The sequence below is a fragment of the Microtus oregoni genome, unplaced genomic scaffold (assembly GCF_018167655.1).
Source record: "Microtus oregoni isolate MIOR12 unplaced genomic scaffold, Mior012 000036F_ref0000092, whole genome shotgun sequence".
NCBI lineage: Eukaryota > Metazoa > Chordata > Mammalia > Rodentia > Cricetidae > Microtus > Microtus oregoni.
Genome location: NW_024543095.1, coordinates 2,746,065 through 2,771,137, shown reverse-complemented (window position 1 = coordinate 2,771,137; position 25,073 = coordinate 2,746,065). Strand labels below are relative to the sequence as shown.

The 25,073-nt window shown below is 43.4% G+C and overlaps 1 protein-coding gene across 1 annotated transcript in view; it reads right to left on the bottom strand.

The window, feature by feature from the left end:
- The window catches only part of Clip4 (CAP-Gly domain containing linker protein family member 4), a 69,329-nt gene extending 45,060 nt beyond the window's left edge, over positions 1–24,269 (bottom strand). Inside the window, exons 1-6 of the mRNA XM_041631279.1 lie at positions 23,849–24,269; positions 16,643–16,790; positions 7,129–7,268; positions 4,359–4,452; positions 3,301–3,462; positions 804–922 (exon numbers count right to left, since the gene is read on the bottom strand). Of these exons, the coding sequence (XP_041487213.1) occupies positions 804–922; positions 3,301–3,462; positions 4,359–4,452; positions 7,129–7,268; positions 16,643–16,775 (648 nt within the window). The 5' untranslated portion in view covers positions 16,776–16,790; positions 23,849–24,269. The remainder of the gene's footprint in view (positions 1–803; positions 923–3,300; positions 3,463–4,358; positions 4,453–7,128; positions 7,269–16,642; positions 16,791–23,848) is intronic.
- Positions 24,270–25,073: the final 804 nt, after the last annotated feature.

The window sequence follows — 25,073 nt, the reverse complement described above, 5'->3', positions numbered from 1 at the left end:
ATGCCTTGGCCACACATGAACACGGTGAAGTAGCAGGACGCCTAGCTGCCCAATCCAAGACCCAGTTACATCCAAGAACACTCCTTACAGACATTTCATCAACCAGGGACCATATACACAGTGACCCCACTTCACAGCTACCTTAGTTTTCATAAGTTCCCTCAATCAAGTTTGCACAGAGGAAAAGAACCTCCCTCCCCCATGATGTCTCTCGGGACCTGTCCTGTCATTAAGGGCCACAAGACTACATTCTGCTGTCCCACAGTTGCCAAACTGGTTCTATGACCTCAGCCATCTGCCTGGTCATGCGGCAACTCAGACTTCAGAAATAGAGACAACGGTCTATCTAATATTGATTGCATCCTAAGCTGCAATCAAGAAACTTGCTCCATTCTCCCTAAGGAGAGACTGTATCCAGAAGGAGTTTATCTGTGACGAGATAAAATAGCCAGCTATAAACCCAGTTTGTTACATGGTATTTATATAATTCAAAACCTGTCATCTAAAAAATAATCTCACTTAGGTCTCTCAAGGAGGCGCTTGCAAACAGGATCTCCAGAAAAATTTTAATCATCTGCTTGAGGAGAGTTAATATTATATTTATAATATTATGTTATATATATGATTAATGAGGAGTTCATATTATATTAAAGCAGGAGAGGCAGTAACCAAATGAAAACATTCTACGATGTCCAGTAGGCCAGTGAGAAAACAGGATGTGGGGAGATAAATAACAACACCCAAATTCAACTCTTGGTTGGAGACACCGTGACATGTTTCATTCTCTTACTTCAGCCTCTTACCCTAAATGCGGGGTTTGCTCCATGCTCCAGTAAGGTTTTCACAGCTCCTGCACACAAGTTATACGCTGCAATATGCAGGGCTGTCCCGAAATTAAAGTCGCTGCAAGTGGCATCCACATCTACAATTAAACATAAAAAATATGTTAACTCAAACTTTAAATTCAGCAGTCACAATTTACAAGATAATGGTGGGGGGTTGAGGAGGGGATTTTAGCGTTTTGGAGACTTAGCCCCCCAGATGCAGTATTTCACAGTGGGACAAATCTCCATAATTATAACTTGTCTAAAATAGCCAAATGAATATCCTCCTACTTCAGTGTAATTCCTTGTAAATGGAGTGATAAGCCACGAGTTTTCCAGCTATCCTAAATAATCTGCAGCAGAGGCAGTGAACAGCAGTAATTCGTGTCTGTGAAATGACAAGCTTTCCATGGTCGCTCACCACACTCTTACGCATTCCTTGTAATGCAATGCACCTTGTAAGACACAGTAAGGAAGTCAGCTTTAGGACAGGAGTCAGCAAATGAACCCTAGCCCCTGTTTCTCAAACTTTTATGGGAATGCAGGCACACTTATTCACAGACGCGTTCTCTGAGCCTGCACCCATGCTCCACCTGCAGAAATGAGTGGCTGTGACAGACACCAGATTTCTGGAAAGCTAAAACAGCTATTTACTAGTCAGCCTTTTGTAGAGAAAGACAGATACCTGTGTGGAATCCTCAAAACAATAACGAGTCCCTGCAGATAGGAGCGCTTACATACTGATTCATGACACTACTCGACAGACGAATTTGGACCCCACAGTAAGAAAAGGAACCTTGCAATTTAAATGTACTCTAATCACAGTAAATCACATTGCATTATACTTGAGCAGGAAATCATCTGGAATGGAGAATCCTATTTTGTTATGTTTCCTACAAGGGTTTAACAGTCTCTGGCTCCACAGTTGTGCGTTATCTGCAGGGGGCCACACTGGCTTGACTACACCTGTGACAACACAGGCCTGCACTACTGAACACAGGGCCATGGGAGACTCTCTCCCCAACATCACTCGCAAAACGGAAAGAAAGAATTTTAAAAAGAGACCAGATGATTGTGCAAAGCAGACTCTAGAAACTAGCCTCCTGAGAGGACTGGCTCTTGAGTCTCTCTAAGACGTCTTTGAAACGGGATGGCACTGGGCACTCTATCTAAGCTAGAAGACTCCTTCTGTTGCTCTTATTCCTCTTAATAGAGGAGAACCAGAGAAAACATCAACTTTAGGATATCACCATCAGCATGTAGGGGCACCCTAAAATTTATCAAAAAAATTCTGGGAGGAATGACATATAAAAGAGTACCCCACAAAAAAAAAAAAAAAAGAACTTTCAACAGAGGAATCTAAAATGACTGAAAGACAGTTCAGGAAATGCTCAACATCCTTAGTCAGCAGAGAAATGCAAATCAAAACAACTCAGATTCCAACTTACACCTGTAAGAATGGCCAAGATCATAAACACTGATGACAAGTTATGGTGGAGAGGTTGTAGGGTAAAGGGAACACTTCTGCATTGTTGGTGGGAATGCAAACTGGTACAGCCCCTTTGGATGTCAGTGTGGCGATTTCTCAGAAAATTAGGAAACAACCTTCCTCAAGACCACATTTGGGTATATATTCAAAGGATGCTCAATCGTGCCACAAGGACATGTGCTCAACTATGTTCATAGCAGCATTGTTTGTTATAGCCAGAACCTGGAAACAACCTAAATGCCCCTCGACTGAAGAATGGATAAGGAAAATGTGGTACATTTACACAATGGAGTACTACACAGCAGAAAAAAATAACATCTTGAATTTTGCAGGCAAATGGATGGAGCTAGAAAACATTATTTTGAATGAGGTAACCCAGACACAGAAAGACAGTTATCATATGTACTCACTCATAAGTGGTTTTTAAATACAAAACAAGGAAAACCAGTCCACAAATCACAATCCCAGAGAATCTAGACAACAATGAGGACCCTAAGAGAGACATACATGGATCTAATCTACATGGGAAGTAGAAAAAGACAAGATCTCCTGAGAAAATTGGGAGCATGGGAAACTTGGGAGAGGGTTGAAGGGGAGGGGAGAGGCAGGGAGGGGAACAGAGAAAAATGTAGAGCTCAATAAAATCAGCAAAAAAAGGAGTCATCCTCCCCAATATTTCAATGCCAGTCCAAACACTCTGTTGCTCTATCCCTGGCTTCCCAAGTAAGACAAAAGAATTATAAAGCACACCACAGGGCTCCACAATAAATCCCCACAACACTGGGGATCTGCAGAGACAAGAAGGCCCAGAAAACACTTGTTTGTTTGTTTGTTTTCCTTTGAACCAAGCCTTTGTGAAAAGACAGTAAAGAAATTCTTAACTACTTCAGAAGTAAAACAAAGGGCATTAGGAGAAAGCCCCCCTCAACAGTGACTCGGATGTCATTATGGAACACCCGTTGGTAACGGGCATCCGCCAGCACTTGCCTTTTGGCTTCGATGTCTTCAAAATCACTCTTATAAGCTCTGGGACATCAAAGTATGCAGCGTAATGCAAGGCGTTCATGTTTGTCCAGCGACTCCGCAAGCTCGCGTCTGCTCCCAGATCAATAAGTTGAGCTGCAAATTTTACAGCTGTCTCAACATCACCTGAGGAAAAGAAACAAATTATTTTTCTTCTGTGCATATTTTAATTCCCAGGGCATATATCTCTAATGTCTTTCTTTAAAAGCTAAAGCAAACATCACACTGGACCTACATTTTTACTGCAAAAAAATCTTACCTTTTAAGAGTTAATCCCAAGCAAACGCTCCCAATCAGGAGTGTGAATTAACACAGTGAAGATGCTCACAGTGCCATTACTGATTATGAGTAAAATTCTGACAGCCTAAGAGCACGGTAGAAATTATTTAAATGAACTAAGACCTCCATACTATGGACCACAATGACGACATTAAAAGAACAATGTCAGTTCAGTGCAAAAATATTTGGGCTACTGTTTTGTCTTGCTATCATTTTCAGACTATAAATTCATTTTGATTTGATGGAAGTATAGCCACATTGTAGATTACAAGAAGAAAAGGTACTAACAATCTAAGTTCTGTATCAGATTACTGAAACAAGGACAGACAACCACAACATAATCTAGTAAGAGAGGCAGGTTACTCCCTGGTAAAGCACCGAAGAGCAGCAATTTTGGACATATGCCGCACATGTTTCATAAGTAGGAACAGAACTCAGAGATAAGCCTATACCCTAAAGTCCTGAAGGACTGCTATGCTAGAGAACTGACCTTGACCCAGCCTTCACGAAATCATCTGGAAGATTCTTGGGTGGGATCTCAACTACTGGGCAGTTAGGCACAAAGCCTACTGCAGAAAATGTTGAGACGTAATCACAGGTATCAAGACTTCCCCAGGAGGTGGGGGAGGGATCCACATATACTCAACAGATGGTCAGCTGGGTGCCCCGCCCAGCTCACTGGCTGGCAGCAGACATCACACAGGCACAGATGCAGAGTGAGGAGGGGCCAGCCACATACTCACCGATGCCATGAGCCCCAGACTTGCAAGTGTAATGTAACAGAGTCATGTCTGTCAGTCCATCTCTATCATTTACATTGCAACCTCTCTTGAGAATCTGAGGAAAGAGGTGAAATAAGAGTAGGTATGTTTGAATCAGTCATAAGAAACCATATACCTATTTACCTAATTTACATATAATACATGTAACAACCATATACATCTATAATTCAAATAAAAATTTTCCCATCTGGGATGACAACATTCCTCTACCCCAAAAGTCAAAGACAAACAAAAACCTCAACACCAGTCATAAAAACTCCCCTTTTGACTTGTTGGTCAGGTGTAGGTGTCCAAGAGACTCTCAAAATATCATAGGCTATAACTGCTGCCCTTGGTGATCTCCTAGAAGTGGAAGTTAAGTCCCTATTGCTGAAGCCACCATACTTAAGACATAAGACCCAGAGAACCTGAGCTGGATCTGACTTGGCAGCCTCCTCCCTAAGAACTAGCTTCCATAGCACTAGAAGGCACTACACAAGACTCACAGGAATGAAGTAACCAACAGTCCTACCCAGGTAAGATAGTATGAGCGACAATGGCCCCCGTGGCATGATATCCCTAAGGGTGCAACAGTGACAGCCATACCTTGGCAGTAACCAGTAGTTCAGCAAGAGGAAGAGAGGGCCTGATACAGGAAACCCAGCCAACTACCAGGCATAGTGGCATCATGGACTGTGGAGAACCTACCGTCGCCACTTCGCTGAACCAGAACAATTCTTAATTATATTCTAAATAGTGATCCATATGCCCACATTTAAGTGTGTCTCACCCCTCGTCAAAATATAGAGAAAAGGTGTGTGGGACCTAGCCCCAGTTGAGCTACAACTCAGCTCCCAAGCCCAAGCTCAGAGACTGCAGCATAAGAGAGGGCAGACAGACCATAAAAGCCAGAGGAACACGAAATTTGCATGAACTGTGTCTCCTAGAAACAGCAGAGAAACTATACCCATGAAGTCTCATCAATATGACTGCTTGAGCAAGACCTGAACAAGGACACCCACAGACATGCTAGCGTGGAAAGGGGCTATCTCATGGGGCCCCAACCTGACAAAGAATTCCAGGCAACTAAGAAATGCTGAGATCAGGAGAAATGGTCTTCCTCAGTGAGGAGTTCCCTATTGGCTATCCGATAACAAATGGTCAGCTCTGAAATCATACATACATTATACAGACTGAGCAGGTTGTAGTTATACTCAGTAATAGATATATACACATTTACGTGTACTTACAAAGAAAAAGAGGTTATAAATTTGGGGGGACAATGGGAGTACCTGGGTGGGGTTAAAGGAAAAGAGGAAAATTATGCAATCATGTTTTAATTACAAAAAATAAAAAGAAATCAAAGTTGAAAACGTAATCTGAGAAAGCCCACGATTACGTGTGACGACCACAGCATCTAAGCCATCAGGCTAACTCAGCCCGTCCAATCACATTGCGCTCAACCCTGCACTCTGCAGTAATGAAACCTGAGCCTGTCTGTGGGCAGGAGGCCATCCTTTTTTTTTAACTTTCTTTATTATTTAATCTTTGTGCTGTTCACATCATGCATCCTGATCCCACTCATCTCCCATTCCCTTGCATCTGCCCTCTGTCCCTGCAACCTCCACCACGGCCCAAAATAAAACAAAATGAAATTTAAGATTTACAAAAAAGGAAGAAAGGGAAAAATCTTGTCATAGAAGCTGCACTGTGACACAGAGAGTCACACAGTAAACCCCTTTGTCCATGTTTTTTTTACATGCAGGCGTTCATTGCAGAGAATCATTGGTCTGGTTCGAGGACCCTGGTCTCTGCTACACCATCAACACTGGTGCCTCACCGGGACTCTTCCTGGACCTCCCACTGCTGAGGAGGCCATTCTTAAAGATGACTCCAACATGATGTTACTCCAAATACAATCTTTTAAAAATGAGCAATACTTTTTTCCAATGGCTACAATAATACTTGAAAAAAATGTGTTTCTCCTACAGCATTACAACATGTGTCAAACTCTCCCTCAAAAAGATGAACATTTTAAAATGATATTTAAGCCTAAATCATTACCAGACCATCCCAAAGTGTAAAAAGAATGTGATGACATTTAAAACCTTCATGAAACGGATGCACATCCACAGAACTACTTTGTACAAAGAAGGGGTGTGCAAAATGCCTCTCCCTGCTACCACCAGAAGTCTGCAATGGCAGAGGGCAGGTGCCAGAGGACAGGCTGGGACGTACAGGCAGACTGGAGACTGTGACGGGCTTCTCCCCACAGGGATCTCTCCTCTCAGAAGGAGAAAATAATCTAATCACCAGCTGCATGTTGAAATAGGAGCGGCGGGGCTACGTTCCTGGCACTCGGCCGCCCGCACGGCTAGCTTTATACCCGAAATAATTACATGGAAACTGTATTCTTTTAAACACTATCTGGCCCATTAGTTCCAGCCTCTTATTGGCTAGCTCTTACATATTGATCTAACCCATTTCTAATAATTTGTGTAACATTATGAGCTGGCTTACCAGGAAGATCTTAACCTGCGTCTGTCTGGAATGGGAGAATCATGGCAACTCACTGACTTAGCTTCTTTCTCCCAGCATTTTGTTCTGTTTACTTCGCCTATCTAAATTCTACCCTATCAGAGGGCCAAGCAGTTTCTTTATTAGTTAACCAATAAAAGCAACAGATTAGAAAAAAAAATCATTCCCATATCAGCTGCAGGAATGCAAAGCTTACCAGGCCAGCTATGCTTACCTCATTTCCAATAATGTCAATGTTCTGCTGGACCTGAGGAACCCATTGTCTTAAAATAGCAAATAATTCTGAGACTGAAGTTTTGGGATCAAAGAGAATTTCCTGACATGATGCATCGTTGGGATCAAAGAAAGAAAACTCTGAAATACAAAACAGTGCAAGTTGGGTTTATTATTGGTTTCAAGCATTTTGGCTTTTTATCCCCCAAGACAGGGTTTCTCTATGTAGTCCTGGCTGTCCTGGAACTCGTTTTGTAGACCAGGCTGGCCTCGAACTCACTGAGATACACCTGCCTCTGCCTCGCAAGTGCTGGGATTAAAAGGCATACGCCACCACTGCCCAGCTTGGTTTCAAGCATTTTGGAGGTAAGTAATGGGGCAAACACTCAACTGATACAAACATTTTCAGAAAAAAGCCTGGTAGCATCAAGCAAGTCTCAAGATCAAGAATGAGTTATGCTTAAAGCATCCTGGGAGTGAGGCGCCCAAGTACCATGCATTTAAAATCACACGTGTGAGCCCAGGTCTCAAAGCCTGAGTTGTGCAAATGTGATTTCTTGAGGCCCAGAGACATTATTAAATTTCATCAATATCTCTCTCAAAACACAAATGGCAGATAGCAGATTCTTATCGATGGTATAACACAGGTAAAAATAAACACACCAAGTGAGAGGTCCCCATGTCCTTTACTCTTCTGCATTTCCTGATGTCCTTTAGTAAACAAGCACCTCTTTCTTCCCCAAGCTGCTTTGGTCATGGTGTTTCATCACAGCAATTAATAACCCTTACTAAGATGACGAGGAAGCCTTTTATTGCTATTCTATTGGCACACTGCTTAAGTATTTCTGTTCAGATCTGTTTATGTGTATTTGTGTTGTTAAATAGATGTAAATAAAAGATATTACTAAAACATCTAAAAAATTAAGAATTAACTCAAATGCTTCTCAGGACATGATTTGAGTAAGTGAAAATCCTATTCATTTACTTTTTTTAAAAAAAGATATGGCTCCAGAGTTGTCAGCAAGAAATATATGCAGCATTTAACCCAAATTCTACTTGGCTTCCTACTCAAAAAAGCTTATTATAGAGTTACTAGTTAGCTTATGCTATCTTTACATTAAAAAAAATCCTGAGTAAGAAAAATAAGATGGTTAGCTATGCAAAGTCTAGTAACATTTTTGAGAGTCATCTAATACAACTTTAAGTCCATTAAACTGATATAAGTCAACATGACAAAATAAAAATCAGTTGCTAAACCTAAGACTATCCACCTTCAGTCAGAGGAGTAAACCATTATCTGGGTTTAATAAATATGTCTTGCACTTCCCTGAAAAACTGTATGTTAAGGAAATGTGTGTCTAGAAATTATGAAATGATACATCCAACAACCTAAAAACGGCAAGCACGACAGCCAAGAAAGGGTATTAGGTATGAATATAGAAGCTTTCTATGGAAGAGAACAGAGCCAAATGGCCAAATGGCCATAGGGGTCTGGACATGGAAAAGGGCTCAGATATGTGCACAGTGGCAAAATCTTAAGTTGATCTGTTGCCATTAGTTTCATAGCAATGAGGTCTTCCTTCAGTCCTGGTCTGTTCTTGGTGGTAGAATATGAAGGGTTTTTAATTTTGGAGAAATCCTCCTAGGAATGGAGATTCTGTCAAGGTATTCTTTTGTGCCTTGTGCAGTCTTTGAATGCTCCAGCTTTTTAATTAAAACAACCAAGAGGTTTTGCTCATCTTCAATGAAACTATATGGCCTTTTCTATTTGTGTTTAAAATTCCTGTCACTTCGGCTGAATGGAAAACTGGACTGTGACCCTTTTTGTGTTGTTGCTTTTTTGTCTTGTTTTGTCTTTATTATTTTTTCAAATTTTATTTCAAGCTCTCCCCATCCTCCCCTTCTCCCTTCTCTCTCCCCATCTCCCCTTATCCCCATCCCACCCTCATCCCTGTGTTCCCAATCCCTGTCCGGCAATCTTGTCCACTTCCAATATCCAGGAGGATAACTATATGTTATTCTTTGGGTTCACCTTCTTATTTAGCTTCTCTAGGATCACAAATTATATTGTTTTGTTTTGTTTTGTTTTTTTTTCAAACTTCCCAAAACTCAAATTCTAAAGTCATTCTGACTTCATGTTACCTTTCAGGCTTCTCAGAGGAACCCAAAATTTTCTAATGAAAATGAATTTTGTTCCCTTTCCTTATATAATGGGGTGAGGTGGGGAGAGAGAGAGAGAAAGAAAGAGAGAGAGAGGGAGGGAGGGAGGGAGAGAGAGAGAGAGAGAGACTCTACTAATTAGACTTATTTGCTTGGGAAGAATTATCAAGTAAAAGAGAAACTACTTAGAGGTCAACGTGTTATATTAAACTGAGCGGCTTAAACTGCTGACAAAAGGCAAGAGTTGCTTGACTCTCTTTATGATGTAACACTTCTGTTACAGACAGACAGACGACTGACAGATAAGTATCAGTGACTTGTCCAGAAGCTGTAACAAATTCTTAGAAATCTGGTAGGCCCTGGTCCAATTTATCAGTTACGGTTCAAACAGTCTGCAACGTCAGGAGAATAACTCCTTTTCTACAGCAATACCATCATAATGAACTCCTGAACAACCTGCAGCTTTCTTCTTTAATTTACTCCAATGCCTTTCTGAAAGGGTTATAAGCACTATTCTAAGAAACTGCCAGAGGGTTTATGGGGGAGCCTGTAAACTAGGGGTTTCTGGTAACTTAAAGATCACACTACTGCCTGGGTGAGAGCCTCCAGCGCCCTGTGTAAGTGACCAGGAGGCAGCAGGCCTGGGCTCAGCAGGGCAAGGCTCACAGAACTGGCAGGGTAACTATGACCTTGTTTGAAATATTTCTGGCATGTCAACGTTTGGTTGTCCAGATTTAAAGTGCCCTTTTCTCTTAAGGCCTGCAACTTAGCAGCAGTTTAGAAAAGTGAGCCTTTACAAGTGAAAGGAGGCGGCATTTTTTTGTCTCTGAAATCACCCCTGTCTGAATCCAGAATTCACGAGCTCTGCTGTGCAATCGTCATTTCAGGATGCTAAGCTCGGGAGAACCTGTTTTCGTTCTAACTGGTCGCGGTGGGTGAGGCTTTGTCTTGATGCCTTGGCCTGGAATGAATTTTAAGTCTGCTCTGAGGCTCCACATTACCCCATGGCCTGAAGAAACCTGGTGGACTCTGCAGCGCCAGTGAAGCCTGCTGGACATCGGCAGAGCTATGGTTGGAATGTCCTATTTGAGAGTGAGCACAGAGTTGGTTTCTCTGGAGCGCTTCTGTGAATACCCAGGCCAAGTTTAAATAGACTAAACTTACAAGCAAAGTTAGTTTCATTGTGATTGTCTCTGGTAAGAAATGTGGATGGTAGGAAGAAATAAATTATACTTCCATAGAGAACTATGCTGCACCCGGGGTCAGCAGCCTCTCAACCTGCCCGTTCTCTCCAAGGTTCCAGCCATCTGTAAGCCTGATTGGATCCTGTTTCTCTAGTTTTTCCCCAATACCTGGCCAGCACTTTCCAAAATGATATTTTCAACTTTCAGAATGTGCCTTTCCCCTGATTTCTCTAAGCTGAAGCCAAAATCTCCATGTGAACCTCAGGGAAAGAGCCACCAGTCACATGTGAACAAATCACATGCCTGCTGCAACACAGGTTACTCAAAAGTCTGCCGGAACACCAGGTGGTATCGCCAAACATCCACTGAGAGCACCTGTCCTCACCTCATCTAGACATTCAGGCACGAATCCAGGAACCCAACTGACTGGAAGTAGTTTATAGCCTGTCTTCCACACACCTTGAACTGTTCCTTAAACACCTTGACAGCTAATGTCACAAACTGGGCACACCAGTGGTTCTCAACCTGTGGGTCATGGCCTCTTTAGGGTCAAACAACCCTTCGATGGTGGTCACCTAAGGCTGTCAGAAAACACAGCTATTTCTATTAAGATTCACAATGGTAGCAAAATTACAGTTATGAATTAATAATGAAAATAACTATGGTTGAGGGTCACCACAACATGAGGAACTCAGCACCAGGAAAGGTAAGAAGCTCTGGGGTAGAGGCTTAAGAGTCTTGATACGTCCTGAAAGGAGATGTTCTCATGTTCATCGTGTGCTAAGTGACCATGCCAGGTCCTGGTGTGAGAAGCACTACTACAAGATAGCACGGTGAGTTTCCACCAGGTCTCAGAACCACACCTGAGCTGCTGCCAAAGACAAAAGCCCAGACATTAGAACCTGGCTTCCTAGAAAAGACGACAAACACTGCACTTGAACTTCACTGCAAGGAGTCTTACGTATGACAAGAACCTTTAGACTCCTCAGTCAGAATTGCGTGAGGCACCACACGGCCTTGGACAACTCACCAGCTTACTTAGGAAGAGGCGTCTTCACTCGGGCATCTTGCTACGCATTTATCTCAATCACTCGGGAAAAATGAAGCCCTATTGCACAGTGTCTGGAAAAATGCAAACTGGACCAGAAAGGGGAAGCCTCGACCTGACTATAGCCCACTTGACCTTTTCGGCTGGTTCAAGCTGAATAAGCTAATGTCTGACTTCACTGCACTCCTGGATGCCGCTTAATCCCTCCTGACAGGGACACACTCACAATCTCTCCTGCAAGTCTCGAAGTCTTTTAAATATCCACTAACTTGTCAAACAGTCTCCATGGGAGTCAAACAACAAAACCTGCATGAACAAGAATCATCAGATGAGCCTGCTGAGGTGCCACTGCGCATCCTGCAGATGCAGAGAAAGGAGGAGAAGAAGGCAGGCCTGGGAGAATGCCTCAGGGCTGTCACACGTCAACAGAGAAGAATCTGGAAGAACAGGTTAGCAAACATCCTGGAGAAAGGCCTCGCGTGGTTTCTCAATCACAAACTTAGGTGTGTTTCTTGCAATAGCAGTTAAGGGATTTGTTTTTGGTTCAGTTCACTTGCTCATCCCCCTAGCCACTTTCATAGGTATTGGCCATTTCTAATAGAGAGACACTCCTAAATATGTATGAGGGCACAACTGAGGAGCCTCTTCTGCACGCCCTGTACGAATTCTCATTCTTTGCTGAGAGAATTAGACATCCCCAGGGATGAGCTCCCTAGTTGGTTATCCAATACCAAGTCATCAGTCCTGAAATCATATGCATGCAAGCAGGACTCAGCAGGTGTGTGTTTGTGTGTGTGTGTGTGTGTGTGTGTGTCAACAACATTTATAGGAAAAGAGGGCATAAATTTGAGAGGGATGGGGGAACTTGGAGGGATCAGAGAGAGAAAAGGGAAAGGTAAAATGGTATAATTACATTTTAATTTTAGATATTTTTAAAAAGTGAATGCCTAGCCTAGCACTGATGGTACTAGGGGGAAATGATGAAATGTCTCTTTAGAGGAATTGATGGAATATGTTAACAAGCAAATAACTGCATTAAAAGATAACACATATGTTGATAAGAACAGATCTCAAAATGTGTATTAGTGACTCAATTAAGTTATAGAATTACACAAATATTTACATAAAACTGTCAATATACAAAATTATACTACCTGTTGCTGCAGGTCTTCACATAGGTAACAAAGTATAATAAATGATCTGATTATTCACACTAAATATAAGTATAAATAATCAGATAATTTATTTTATCTTGTTACCTATATGACAGTGGTTAACTCTGGGAATAAGAGAAAAAGTGTCAGAGGAGAAATAGAGAAGACTTGAACTGAATCTATGTGAAATTTTTTTTTTAGCTAAATCAAACAATAATATCTTAGGGTTTCTATTGCTATGAAGAGATACCATGACCATAGCAACTCTTATAAAAGAAAAACATTTAATTGGGGTGCTTACATAGTCAGAGGTTTTGTTCATTATCATCATGGTGTGATATGGTGGTGTGCAGGCAGACATGGTGCTGGAGAAGTAGGCAAGTGTCCTACAACTTGACTTGCAGGCACCAGGAAACGAACTGAGATACTGGGCATAGCTGGAGCATCTATGAGACCTCACAGCCCACCCCCACAGTGGCACATTTCCTACTCCAACAAGGCCACATATGCTAACAGTAACCCTATCTTTAGGGTCCATTTTCTTTCAAGCCATCACAAATAACTATGTCAGCCGGGCGGTGGTGGTGCATGCCTTTAATCCCAGCACTCGGGAGGGAGAGGCAGGCGGATCTCTGTGAGTTCGAGGCCAGCCTGTTCTACAAGAGCTAGTTCCAGGACAGGAACCAAAAAGCTACGGAGAAATGCTGTCTCGAAAAATCCAAAAAAAAAAAAAAAAACAAAAAACAAAAAAAAAAAACAAACCTATGTCATAAATTCATCGTGCCAACTGTGGCTTAGTATTGATACAAATGTGTGTAAGCAAAATGGATTATTTTCTCCAGAAAAAAATATTCCTACATAAAAGGGGAAATATAATGAGAAAAACACCCCATATCAAAAGCACATAAAAATAGCAGGCATACCAATAAATATAAGTCTCATTTAGAGAAAAATTTAAAAGTACAGGACTTGAGCAGAAAAGAAATATCATACTCCTGGATTGTAAGAGAAACAATTTAAAGCTGTCAATTCTCTACAGAGCAGTTAAGTAATTTCAGTTCTAATCAAACCTTCGCTAGGATTTACTGGAGAGGGACAGAGATACTCATGTTCTTGTTCTGTGTCAGAGCTGCTCCAAAACTGATGGAGACAAGCCCTCGGGATCTTGTTACAATGTAGACTCTAACCTAGTAATTCTCTGCTGAGCCCGAAACTGCCTTTCTAATGAGCTCCAAGATACCATGCTAACAGCCTAAGAGACAGACAGTAGCAAAGATCTGGAAAGCAAATGCAGGAGAAATAAGCAAAAAGTGTTGAGAGAAGAACACCAGCCCTGGAGGTAGGGAAAGCCTGCAACAATGCTTCAGTAACTGAAAACAATCAAATGGGGTTGGCGCGATGACTCAGTAAGAAAGAATACTGGTTGCTCTTCCAGAGGACCTGGGTTCAATTCCCAGCACCCACATGACAGCTCACAAGTGTCTGTACCTCCAAGGGGACCCAATGCCCTCTTCTGGCTTCCGAGGGCACTAGGCACAAACATGGGGCATAGATACACATGCAGACAAAACATACACACATATAAATATGTTTTAATTTTTAAGACACTCAAATGATAAGGAAGTAGTCAGCTCATTTAAATAATAATAGCAATGGGTTATACTTATTAATGTTTGACTAGCAGCTAGGATGGGGTTACTACTCTTCTTTTTTATTTTTAGGTTTTGTTTTGGTTTTTTGGGGTTTTTTTGTTGTTGTTGTTGTTGTTTTGTTTTGTTTTGTTTTGTTTTGTTTGAGACAGGGTCTCACTATGTAGTTCTGCCTGTCCTGGAGCTCACTCTATAGACCAGGCTGGCATTGAACTCAGAGAGACTGACCTGCCTCTGTCCCCCAAGTGCTGGGATTAAAGGTGTGCGCCATCATGCCCAGCATTCTGCACACTACTCTTTAAGGCAACACTGGTAATGCTTAGTAAAGAAACACCTGGGATGGGAGTCTAGAAATTCTGAGCACCCGACCCTGATAAGGAGACAAGAAACGTGTAATCAAAGGAAGCAGGGACTAAGACAGTGTTCTCGCTGTCCCCAGATCCTTGAAGGCTCTATCTTATTTAGCACTGTGAGTTCCACATACCAAACAAGTCCCAGAGTCCAGGGAGACACAGTTTGAGTCCACAGGCAAAAAAACCTATAACTGAAGCTTCTTAACAATGGAATATTATCCCATTAGATTCTCGGGTGTGGTGTTCTAAATGAGCTGTCTCTCCTGAGTCTCAGGCATTTGAATACTTGTTCCCTAGCCAGTAGCTGTTTAGGATGGATTAGAGGTGGCCTTACTGGGGGAAATGTGTCACTGCGGATGGGCTTTGCGGTTTGAAAAGACTCCCACCATTTCACGTTAGCGCTCTCTGCTTCCTGTCTGTGGGTTGAAGTGTGAGCTCTCAGCTGTTCCTGCTGGCATGTCTGGTGCTTGCTGCCCTGCTCCCCATGGTGGTGGTGGATTCTTACTCCTCTGAAACCGTGAGCCCAAAATAAACCCTTCCTTCCCTAAGTTGTCTTAGCCATGGCTTTCTATCATAGCAATAGCAGAATAACTAATACACCCACAAGTGAGGCTCTGCAAGAGACTGACTGGCTATGTCAGAGGTCTCACCCATGAAATGTCTCTATGGGAATGCCTACACAGATGCCAAGTGTCTGTCATCCTAATAGAAGCAATGTTTACTTCCAGTTAGGCAGAAGGGGCATTACTCATTATCATCTCCCTATGGATATATTCAGCCAACATTGAGCAGCTAACATCAAATGACTCTCTTACCCTTTATTAGGTAAGCCAAATAAATAAATAATATGCCTGTTATTCCATGCTAAGCCTGACAGTCTAGTTAAGGAAATACGGTAACTAATTCAAGATGGAGTAAGTATGGTGAGCAAAGCACGATGTACTTTTTGCTCAAGGCTTTCCCCCCATAACTAATTTGCTAGAACTGAAATAAATGCAGCCAACATGAGTAAACGCTGCACATGAATCCAGGTATGTTTCAGGTAAGTCCTTGGAGGGCTATGACCAGAATCTAGACACAGAAAAGACACACTTGGAAATGAGGAAGTACTAGAATAGATATCAGGGTTTCTTAAGGCAAATTCCTAGTGTAGTAACTTTAATCTACTAATATATTAATATCCCAAAGTTTGTCCCTCTAGAAACACACTGCAATACTGAAAACCCAACGACAGTGGAGATGTAACAGTTCCATATTGTCATTTCTATAAAAATTACTTTATCCATTTATCAACTGTCTTATAAAATATATTCTTGGCAGAAATAAATCAAAAAGTACAAAAACTAGACCCCTTCCAAGTTTACGTGTTACAGAGAAGACTTAAATGGATCAGCTTCAATAGAAGCTGATTTCATTCCGGCCTCCATGAAGATCTCACACTAGCCCTGCATAAGCACATGATGCTTTTGCAAGTCAGTCTGTTTAACCAAAATTAATACACCACTAGCAGAATGGTACATGTTTGAGCGCCATTGCATTCTAAAAATAAAATCCTCCAAATCCATAAACGTGTTTAAAAATCAACGTTTCTACATAATAAAAACGCTGACAGCAGAAATAAAGCAGTGAGCTTAAGAGGCAGAAACTGTGATAAGCAATTGTGGTTTTGAAAAAGAAAAAGCTTGAAATCTTATAAAAATCACAGCAAACGGTTTCGAAATAATATGAATGCAGAAAGAACCTGATACAGGAGTCTGGCTATCAGTTCATAACAATACACAGACCCGTGACATACCACAGTCCAAAGGCACTGATACAATAAACAGACCGTGACATACCACAGTCCGAAGGCATTGGTACAATAAACAGACCGTGACATACCACAGTCCGAAGGCATTGGTACAACAGACAGACCGTGACATACTACAGTCCGAAGGCATTGGTACAATAGACAGACCGTGACATACCACAGTCCGAAGGCATTGGTGCTGCGGAAATGGAAAAGATAACTGGCGTGTCCGAGCCTGCGAACAAAAACGGGTATCTTCCGATCAGCGAACTTCCTTCCAAAGGAAAATCCGGGAGGTCCTCTATGGTCATCTTCTAGAAAACCACCTATAATGGGAAAGGAAAACTCAGAATGCATTTCACTAACACACAACTCAGGATGACTGCCTTCGGTCAACAAAACCCCTGAGAGTTTCATATAGTTAACCTGACATCGTCAATGGCTGAGCAAACAGTTATTTAAGAACTAGGCGCCGCTTCTCACAGCCTCGCACCATCAGCAGCCCGTGTACTGTTGCAATACAAAGCCCATGAGAGAGAAACTCTAATAGGCTTATTTTTAAAAAATTAACTTCCCACTAAGAGATAACCTGTTTACAAGGCTGAGCTAACCCAAATGGGCAGCATTAAGCCAAGTCCCCAGTAAAGCGACCTTGGATCTCATAATGTGACATGGTCCGCCACTGGAGCCATGTCCCATGCTCATCCTCTGGGAAGGCTTTAGTTCAGCAGATGGCCATTACTTTCTAATATCTCAGAAAACATGACTGAAAATTATTTCATTTTTTACCAATGGAAGCAATGGCTGAGACCGTCCCACTTAGCAATGTGGGGTCTGTCTACTCCACCGAGACAGGAGGAGGGCTGTGACTTCTCATAGCTCTTCTCCCAGAAAACATCAGTACGAAGAAGGAATTAGCTCTAAACTACACCTGTGTTATACACAGCCTACATCTCAGGAATACCACAGAAAGCAGAGAAATGCTACGTGAAGTTTAACTGTACAACTAAAACTTAGGGTTTTTTTTTTCCGTTCTGAAATATTTTGAATTCTTTGTGTTTACTTTTAGAGATAAACAAGACCAAATGACTTTAGATTATATTAAACACAAAGAATATAACTAAGCAAAAAAGTTAACTAACAGCTTATTCTAGTAGGAGATATACCACATATATGATTCTGTGTATGCTTTTAACATTGGGGTAGCATACATCTGCTAGGTAGATTTATGTCACCTTAAAAGGCCGGAGTCATTTGAGAAGGACTCTCAGTTGAGAAAATGCCCCCACCAGACTGGCCTGTGAGCAAACTTATGGTGCATTTTCTTGATTGGTGAATGGTAGGGGAGGGCCCAGCTCACTGTGGGCAGTGCTGTCCCTGGGCTAGTGGTCCTGGGTACCAAAAGAATGCCAGTTGAGCAAGCCATGAGGAGCAAGCCAGTAATCAGCAGTCCTCGAGGCATCTGTGTCAGCTCCTGCCTCCAGCCAGGTTCCTGCCCTGGCTTCCCTGGACAATGGACTTACAAAACTGTAAGATGAAATAAACTTTTCCTCCCCAGGTTGTTTTTGATCATGACGTTTCATCCCTGCTATGGAAGCCCTAAGACAGCATCTTAAACTAACTAAATCAGCTTACCAGCCCGCTCAGCTCCAAGGAAACAGTCGCTTGGAACTAACAGGTTTCCTCCCCCACTTAGTTCAGACCTTTTCTCTCTCTGAGCAGAACTAGTAGGAACAGTGTGCTCTCTTCTGGCTTAGAGAGTATACACTTATGTGCACAGGAATGTTACACAGTAAACAAACTAGCCTCGTTCTTATCACATTAAAGGAATCTCAACTTTTGTAGGGGGAACTGTTGTAGAAATTACTTGCCACCCGATTCATGGACTCTTTCGACATTAGCCTTGCTGCATACATAGGAACAACTCAAAAGCAAGGGATCAGTGTTAAACAGCAGCGGTGATCTCCATCAGCCATTCCAAACACTAAGGAACGCCATTAACACAGCCCCTTCCTTCTCATCACACACACCCCATCTACAAGTTTCTACTTGCAGGCCCCTGCTTGCTTGGTAACAAGTCTGGGTAAATATTCCCCACAGTAGGTAGGAAGCGTCCTTTGGAACCAAAAAATCTAACTTGGTAAGCATCCATAACGGTCACCACATGCAAGGCCCCGTTTTGAATGTTTCAGAGATTACATAAAAGGGTGGCTGGAGAGCCATGTGTGGCAGATAGCTTACAACCCATTCTAAAATGAAGCATCATCGATGAACACAGTTGATGACAGAGAAGGGGACGTGCTCCCATCAGTGAGTACCAGAAACTGCTCTGGGAATGTCCAAGGATCAGACCATACCCTGAGCTGAGCCTGGGAAGACACTGAAAAGGACCACATGCTGTAGGGTACACACAGCTAGGAGAGCCGGCGGATGTAAAGCTAACTCCGTTTTGGGTTTGGAGTGGGGTTTTCTTTAGTGGGGAAGTAGCTACAATAGTTCTTAACTGGTTAAAAAAAAAAAAAAAACCACTCAACTCCATAAGCACTGGGGAACCGGCATACCAAGAGGGACTGACACACTTAAAGCCGTGTTTTAGGAAGAGCAATCCAACTGTAATCACACTTTGGGGATTCAGACACGTTTCCTAGACTCTTAATTTGTCAGCAACGTGATGAAAAAATGTCTTGCTGTGATCCCAAGAGTACCTTTCATTTCTTGCAGATTGTCAAGACCCTTAAAGAGTAACCTACATCTGGGGAGACAGCTCCGAAGGTAAAGCGTCTGCTGCCCAGGTGTAAGGTCTGGAGTCAGGATCCTCAAGACTTACAATAGAGCAGGGTGGGCGAAGTGACCCACCTGCAATAACAACACTCAAGGGATGGAGACGGGGACCCCAGGGCACGCTTGTTTCCTAGACCAGACAAACCAAAACCTCAGGCTTAAGCTACAGGGAAGGCAGGTGACATCAACCTCTGGTCAGAAGCATGCACGCATAGGTGCACACACATAACCAAAAAAAAAAAAAAAAAAAAAAACCCTAAATTTTACACAACTGTCCACTACCACAAGAACAAAACTAGCATTTTGAACACACATAATAAACATTAAAATTCCAGATCCAAGGTGGAAAGGTAATTTACACAAGACATGGAATCCATTTAATTATTTTACTTGACACTTCAATGATGTGGGATTCCCCTCTGTATACTATGAATATGTTTTATTACCACTGGTTAATAAAAAAAAAAAAGTTGCTTCAGCCTACAGCAGGACAGAATATAACCAGGCTAGAAGAGATATATAGAGAGAGAGTAGGCAGAGTCAGAGAGAAGCCACGTAGCTGCCACAGGACGCCAGACAGAACCTTACCACAGAAACTTACCAGTAGGCCACAACCACGTGGCGATTCACAGATTAATAAAAAATGGGTTAACTTAAGATGTAAGAGCTAGCTAGGAAGACACTTAAGCTATTGGCCAAACAGTACTGCAATTAATACACTTTCTGTGCGGTTATTTCAAGTCTGGGTGGCCGGGAAGAATGAGCAGCCTCCATCTACACTTCAAGACCAGGGAAGTCACAGTGTTACCTAATCCGCATGAGGAACATTCTTTGTATCTTTGCACCTTAATGACAAAAAAAATTCTTTGCCTTCTTGGAAAAAAAAAAAACCCACCCTTTCATTTCACCACAAACTACCCAGCACACAAGTTTCACATATTCCCGAATCCTTCCCTAGAAACAATGTCTAGATCTGAAAGGCCATGGTACCTGGAACCTTGATCAAGTATAGAGGCCTACTGATCTGAGTTGAGTAGGTATTGTTTGCAAAATCTCCTTCGGCTAGCTGGTAAGGGCTGGTTTGAGAACATGATCCCTGATTAACTGGGCACACCCATGTCTTAGAGTTTTAATAACTGGAACTACGTCCCCCAAACTTTCAGGTCCATGGAAATTTTCATCTTATTCCACTAACTCAAACCACTTCTGAGTAAAAGCATATTGTCACAGGGCTCCAACAGTTCATGGTTTTCCAAGCAGCCTGATCTTGTCTTTGCACATCAGTAATGAGACGTGTCAAGCAAGGTCTTCAGAGAGGTTGGGCCGTCGGGCCTCCAAAAGGAACCGACCATGCCATGAAATTCTTTCAGAATGGTTTATGTCTGTGGTGCTGGGGATTGAACCTGTGGCCTCACATAGGCCAGGCAAAGGCTCTACCACTGAGCGACACCTCAGCCTTTCCCCCAGGGCTTGAGATACGGCTGAAGGGCAGCATACTGGAGCTTCTCGCCTAATGAGGAGACCTAAGCTGTGTCCCCGTTAGAGTCGTAGCCAGTTTCCCATCACAGTCCGTCGCGGGTGTTTATTTTCAAGAAATCCCAAAGCAAGACTAACTATGTACATTTTATAAGCACAACCCCAAGGGTCCTTTTATTTGCTACTTACAAAACATCTGCTCACCCCCACACACATATTGCAAGTATGTGAGCCTTTATTCTCACGAGATCCGGGAACAAACCATGTAAAAGCCCGGCCCCAGTGACCCTTTCATTTGCCACAGACAAAACACTGGAAAAGCAGTCCCAAGCCCTAGACAGCACATCAGACACCTGCCCTGAAGTTCCGTCATCACAGGCACGAATGTCACACATCCAATAACATTGTTTCTCATGAAGTCCTAAGCTGTGCATTCCAAAGATAAGGAAAGGAGTTCTGTCCTCCTGCAGATTCCAGCCTGGGGCTCGGATGCTACAGGGAAACACAAGTGCTGCAGAGTAAGGGCTGGAACTGAGGAGAGCGGGGCACTATGTGGACAGAGATGTAAGGCAGCTCGCATAGCATTTCTGGGACCTAATAACTAAAGGCTCGGATGGCCAACACGGTAGCTACAACCTACATGGGGCTTTTAAATATTAAAATTTCCATTGGTCTAGCTCAGAGTTTCTTAAACTGCAGGCTTGGGTTCGGGGATGGGTTCAGGCAACTAAGTTTAGCTGTCAACACACACACACACACACGGTGATCTGAAATAGTTCAGGTTTCTGAATGTATGATCATCTAAAACAAATACAACATCAAATACATAATGTATCGGAGGTGTTTGCGACAGTGCTTATAGTATTATCATGTGACCTCACTCCAGCCTTGGTTCTGAAGACACCACGTGTGCGCTTAGCTCTGCACGCGTGGACATGCCATGCAAGGACACCTGACACTGCCTGAAACAGCTCCACCCAGACGCAAGCCCTTTCCACAGAGTTCTGCTCTTGCCCAAATACAGGGGCTTGTTTACGGAAAACAAAGGCTTTAATAAGTGCCCATTGTCCTTCCTCAGCACGGAAGCATCAAATTAGCAGATTTTAGAATTAGATTTTTGTTAGAATGTTGATTTTGTTAATTGCTGTTTGTATTCTAAATTTTAAAAAAAAAATCACTAGCTGGGCATGGTAGCACATGTGTTTAGACTTGGATCTCTATTAGTTCCAAGGTAGCCTGATCTACATAGAGAATTCCAGGACAACAAGAGCTACATAGAGAGACCCTGTCTCAAAGTATTAAGATTATTTAAAAAACATTGATGCTAAAGAGATGACGCGGCAGTTATGAGCCCTGGCTACTCTGGTACCCAGGCTGGGTCCCACCACCCACATGACAGCACCAGTTCCTGTAACTCCAGTTCCAGGGGGCCCAACACCCTCTTCTGGCCTCCACAGGCACCAGGCACAAACATACATGAAAGCAGGATACTCATGCATGTAAAAGAAAATTAAATCTTCTTTTGAAAAAATCATAAATTAATTCTGGTTTTGGATTAGGGCAGAATTTCCAGCCACTTCTGAAAAGGTCTTAAACATACATATGTTTATTATGTATACTTATGATATTTATATTGATACAAAACAGCTTTGTCAGCACTACAGATGAATTCTGCAAAACGTTGAGGATGTTCTGTATCCTGTAGCATCAAATGTTCACCCAACTTAAATGTAAGAATAAACAATTATCTCTTTATCATGCAAATCTGTTTCCATCTTTAATAAATAGTAAAATCATATGTATACCAAAGAGTGGTTCTAAAATATATTATTTATTGTCAACAACTGTTTTATTTGTGTGCCTGTTTTATATACCTGGGGTTGTTTAATATGCCCTGTTTTAAAGGATCAGTTTGCATGTGGCTGATGCAATCACAACCAGAAGGACATTTCAGCCATGGGCACCCTCCTACCCAGCACGGAAGGACATTTCAGCCATGGGCACCCTCCTACCCAGCACGGAAGGAAAACAGTTTGGCTTGCTCTTCAGAACACAAACAGCTTACCGATGCCTGGAATGAGAAATGAAGACTGAAGTGCCAAGCAAGGCTGTAGCACTATAATTATAAATAATTAAGAGAACAGTGAGGCTAAAAGCAACCAGAGGCTCTAAAGGGTTTTAACAGAGTGAAAGAAAGAGTGAAGCTGATTGTCAACACAAGCTCACAAGTATATATTCCAAACTGGGATTGTTATAAGCAAAATGGCAACAATATAATCATCGCTTTTTTTTTTTAAAGGCCTTGCTATTGGGGTTGTATCTGGGAAGCCAGATCTGGATTTAAATCTAACGAACAGTGCACCGTGTACTAAATCTACTAAATGTACAAAAGAGATACAAACACCTCCGTTGTGTGTCAGGATCTTTGAGTGCAAGCGGTCCCTAGTCCCGAACAAATGAAGGCATTGCCAAAAGCCGCATCTTATTTATGTTAAACTTAAACCTGGATGGTCTTGCATCGTCAGAATGTAGAAAGCTGCAATCCTGCCATTTCCAAGTCTCCTCCGCTTTCCTTCCAGACACTGTGTGCTACACCACCTGCTCTCCTGCCACGTAATCAACTTAAACTAGGCAGGAGACTCATGACTGACAAACGTCAAAGCAAGAGTCAACTGCAGCTCAAGTATCAGATGGCTCAGGAATACACTTCAGAAGAAAGGGCACTCTTAACGCTATGCTGGTGCTACAATATACCAAACAGTGTAGCCTGGAACCCGCGCCAAGTTACAAACCCTCCAAAATAGCATTTTGAAACATGAGTAAACATTGTCACAGAACAGGCTCGGAATCCCATGGGCCTACCCAGTGTCTGGATGAGTGAACCACGTCCTGTCTATAGTTGTGAACCGGTTCGTTTAATTCCTGCGATTCTGCAGGGGACAGGTCTCTGCTCACACCCTTCTGCAACTTCCCAAATGCAAATCAGAATGAAGGAATCTCCCAGCAGCGAAGTGAGGTAGAGGCAATTTAGTTTTGAACACGCGTGCCCAAGGATTTCTTAAAGATCTAAGTCAGAAGGGGAGGCGAGGGGGAACCTGAAGAGACCGGCGCGCGTGGAGAAACCTACCAGGGTGCGCAGCCCCGCGCGTGGGAAATATTCCAGGCGTCCACGGAGTGCGAGCCCCAGCAGAGCATGCATCTCAGGCGGAGAGGAACTGACTCGAGCACCCACCTCCCCGCCCTGGGAACGGGAAGGCCTTCTGGACGCCCTGATGCGGCCCTCACGCACAACCGCCCCGCGGCCCGGCCTCCCGGGCCCCGCCGCCCCGCAGTGTCCCGCCACCTGCCAGCTCCGGGTCCCCGCGGAGCGCCGGCTGCGGACGCGGGGCGCAGAGAGGCGAGGCGCAGGGGCGCGCTCCCGCCCTCCCGCTGGGGTCCCGTGGCCTCTGCGGAGCCTCTAGCCGGGCCGCTGCAACCCGTCGTCTTTCACGCCGCGCGCGCCGGAACCGGGCCCCACGCGCGGCTCGGCGCGCGCGCAGTGCAGCCGCCTGGGCTGCGCGCAGGCCTCGGCCCTCGGCCCCGCGCACGCGCCTGCGGTAGCTGGGCTCTTGCCTGCACCCCTGAGCCCCTCAACAGGCAGAAAGTCTGCGGCCGCTGCACCTGCTGTCTCCACGCTCACGGGTGTCTGGAGGCTTTCCAGGGAGATCTTGGCGTGCCCCACACACTTGGGGATCTGTCCAGCGCGGCAGAATCGGGTTCTAAAGAAACCTTGACTGACCTAGGCGGTGATCTGGGGCTGCAGCAGGCGTCCCCTCCTCTGGAAAACTTTTAGTTAGTTGACCCAATTTGGCCTCCCTTGCTTCCTAGCATCCTGGGCTGGAAGACACCACCCCCTCATCCCACCCCATCTGGTAACCAGAGACCACATTTTCTCCTTTTTAGATAATGTGGCCAGGCATCGCCTAGGGTGGACCCCCTCAATCAACTGTTTCCAGGTCCTGCTGTGAAAACTCTTCTCAGTAGTGCCCCCCCACACACACACACCCACGCCTGTTCAGAAATTACAAAGGAAGTGTGTCAGCCAAGGGAAGAAGTGAATAGTCACAGCGAGCACTTATATTTCCACTTTCTCCTCCCTCCTCACTTCCCTTCTATTCCCATCTCATCCACCTTCCCATAATGAAAAAGAAGTGAAACTGACTGCTGACAGATGTGGGAACTGACATTCTATGTCCTTGCCATGCTATAGGATGGCGTTGGCCTCTAATAGGGAGATCTAATGTGATCGCGACATTTGTAACCTTGAGCTAAGAGGGTCAAACCACAGCCATGCACTGGTGATGTAGCTCTCA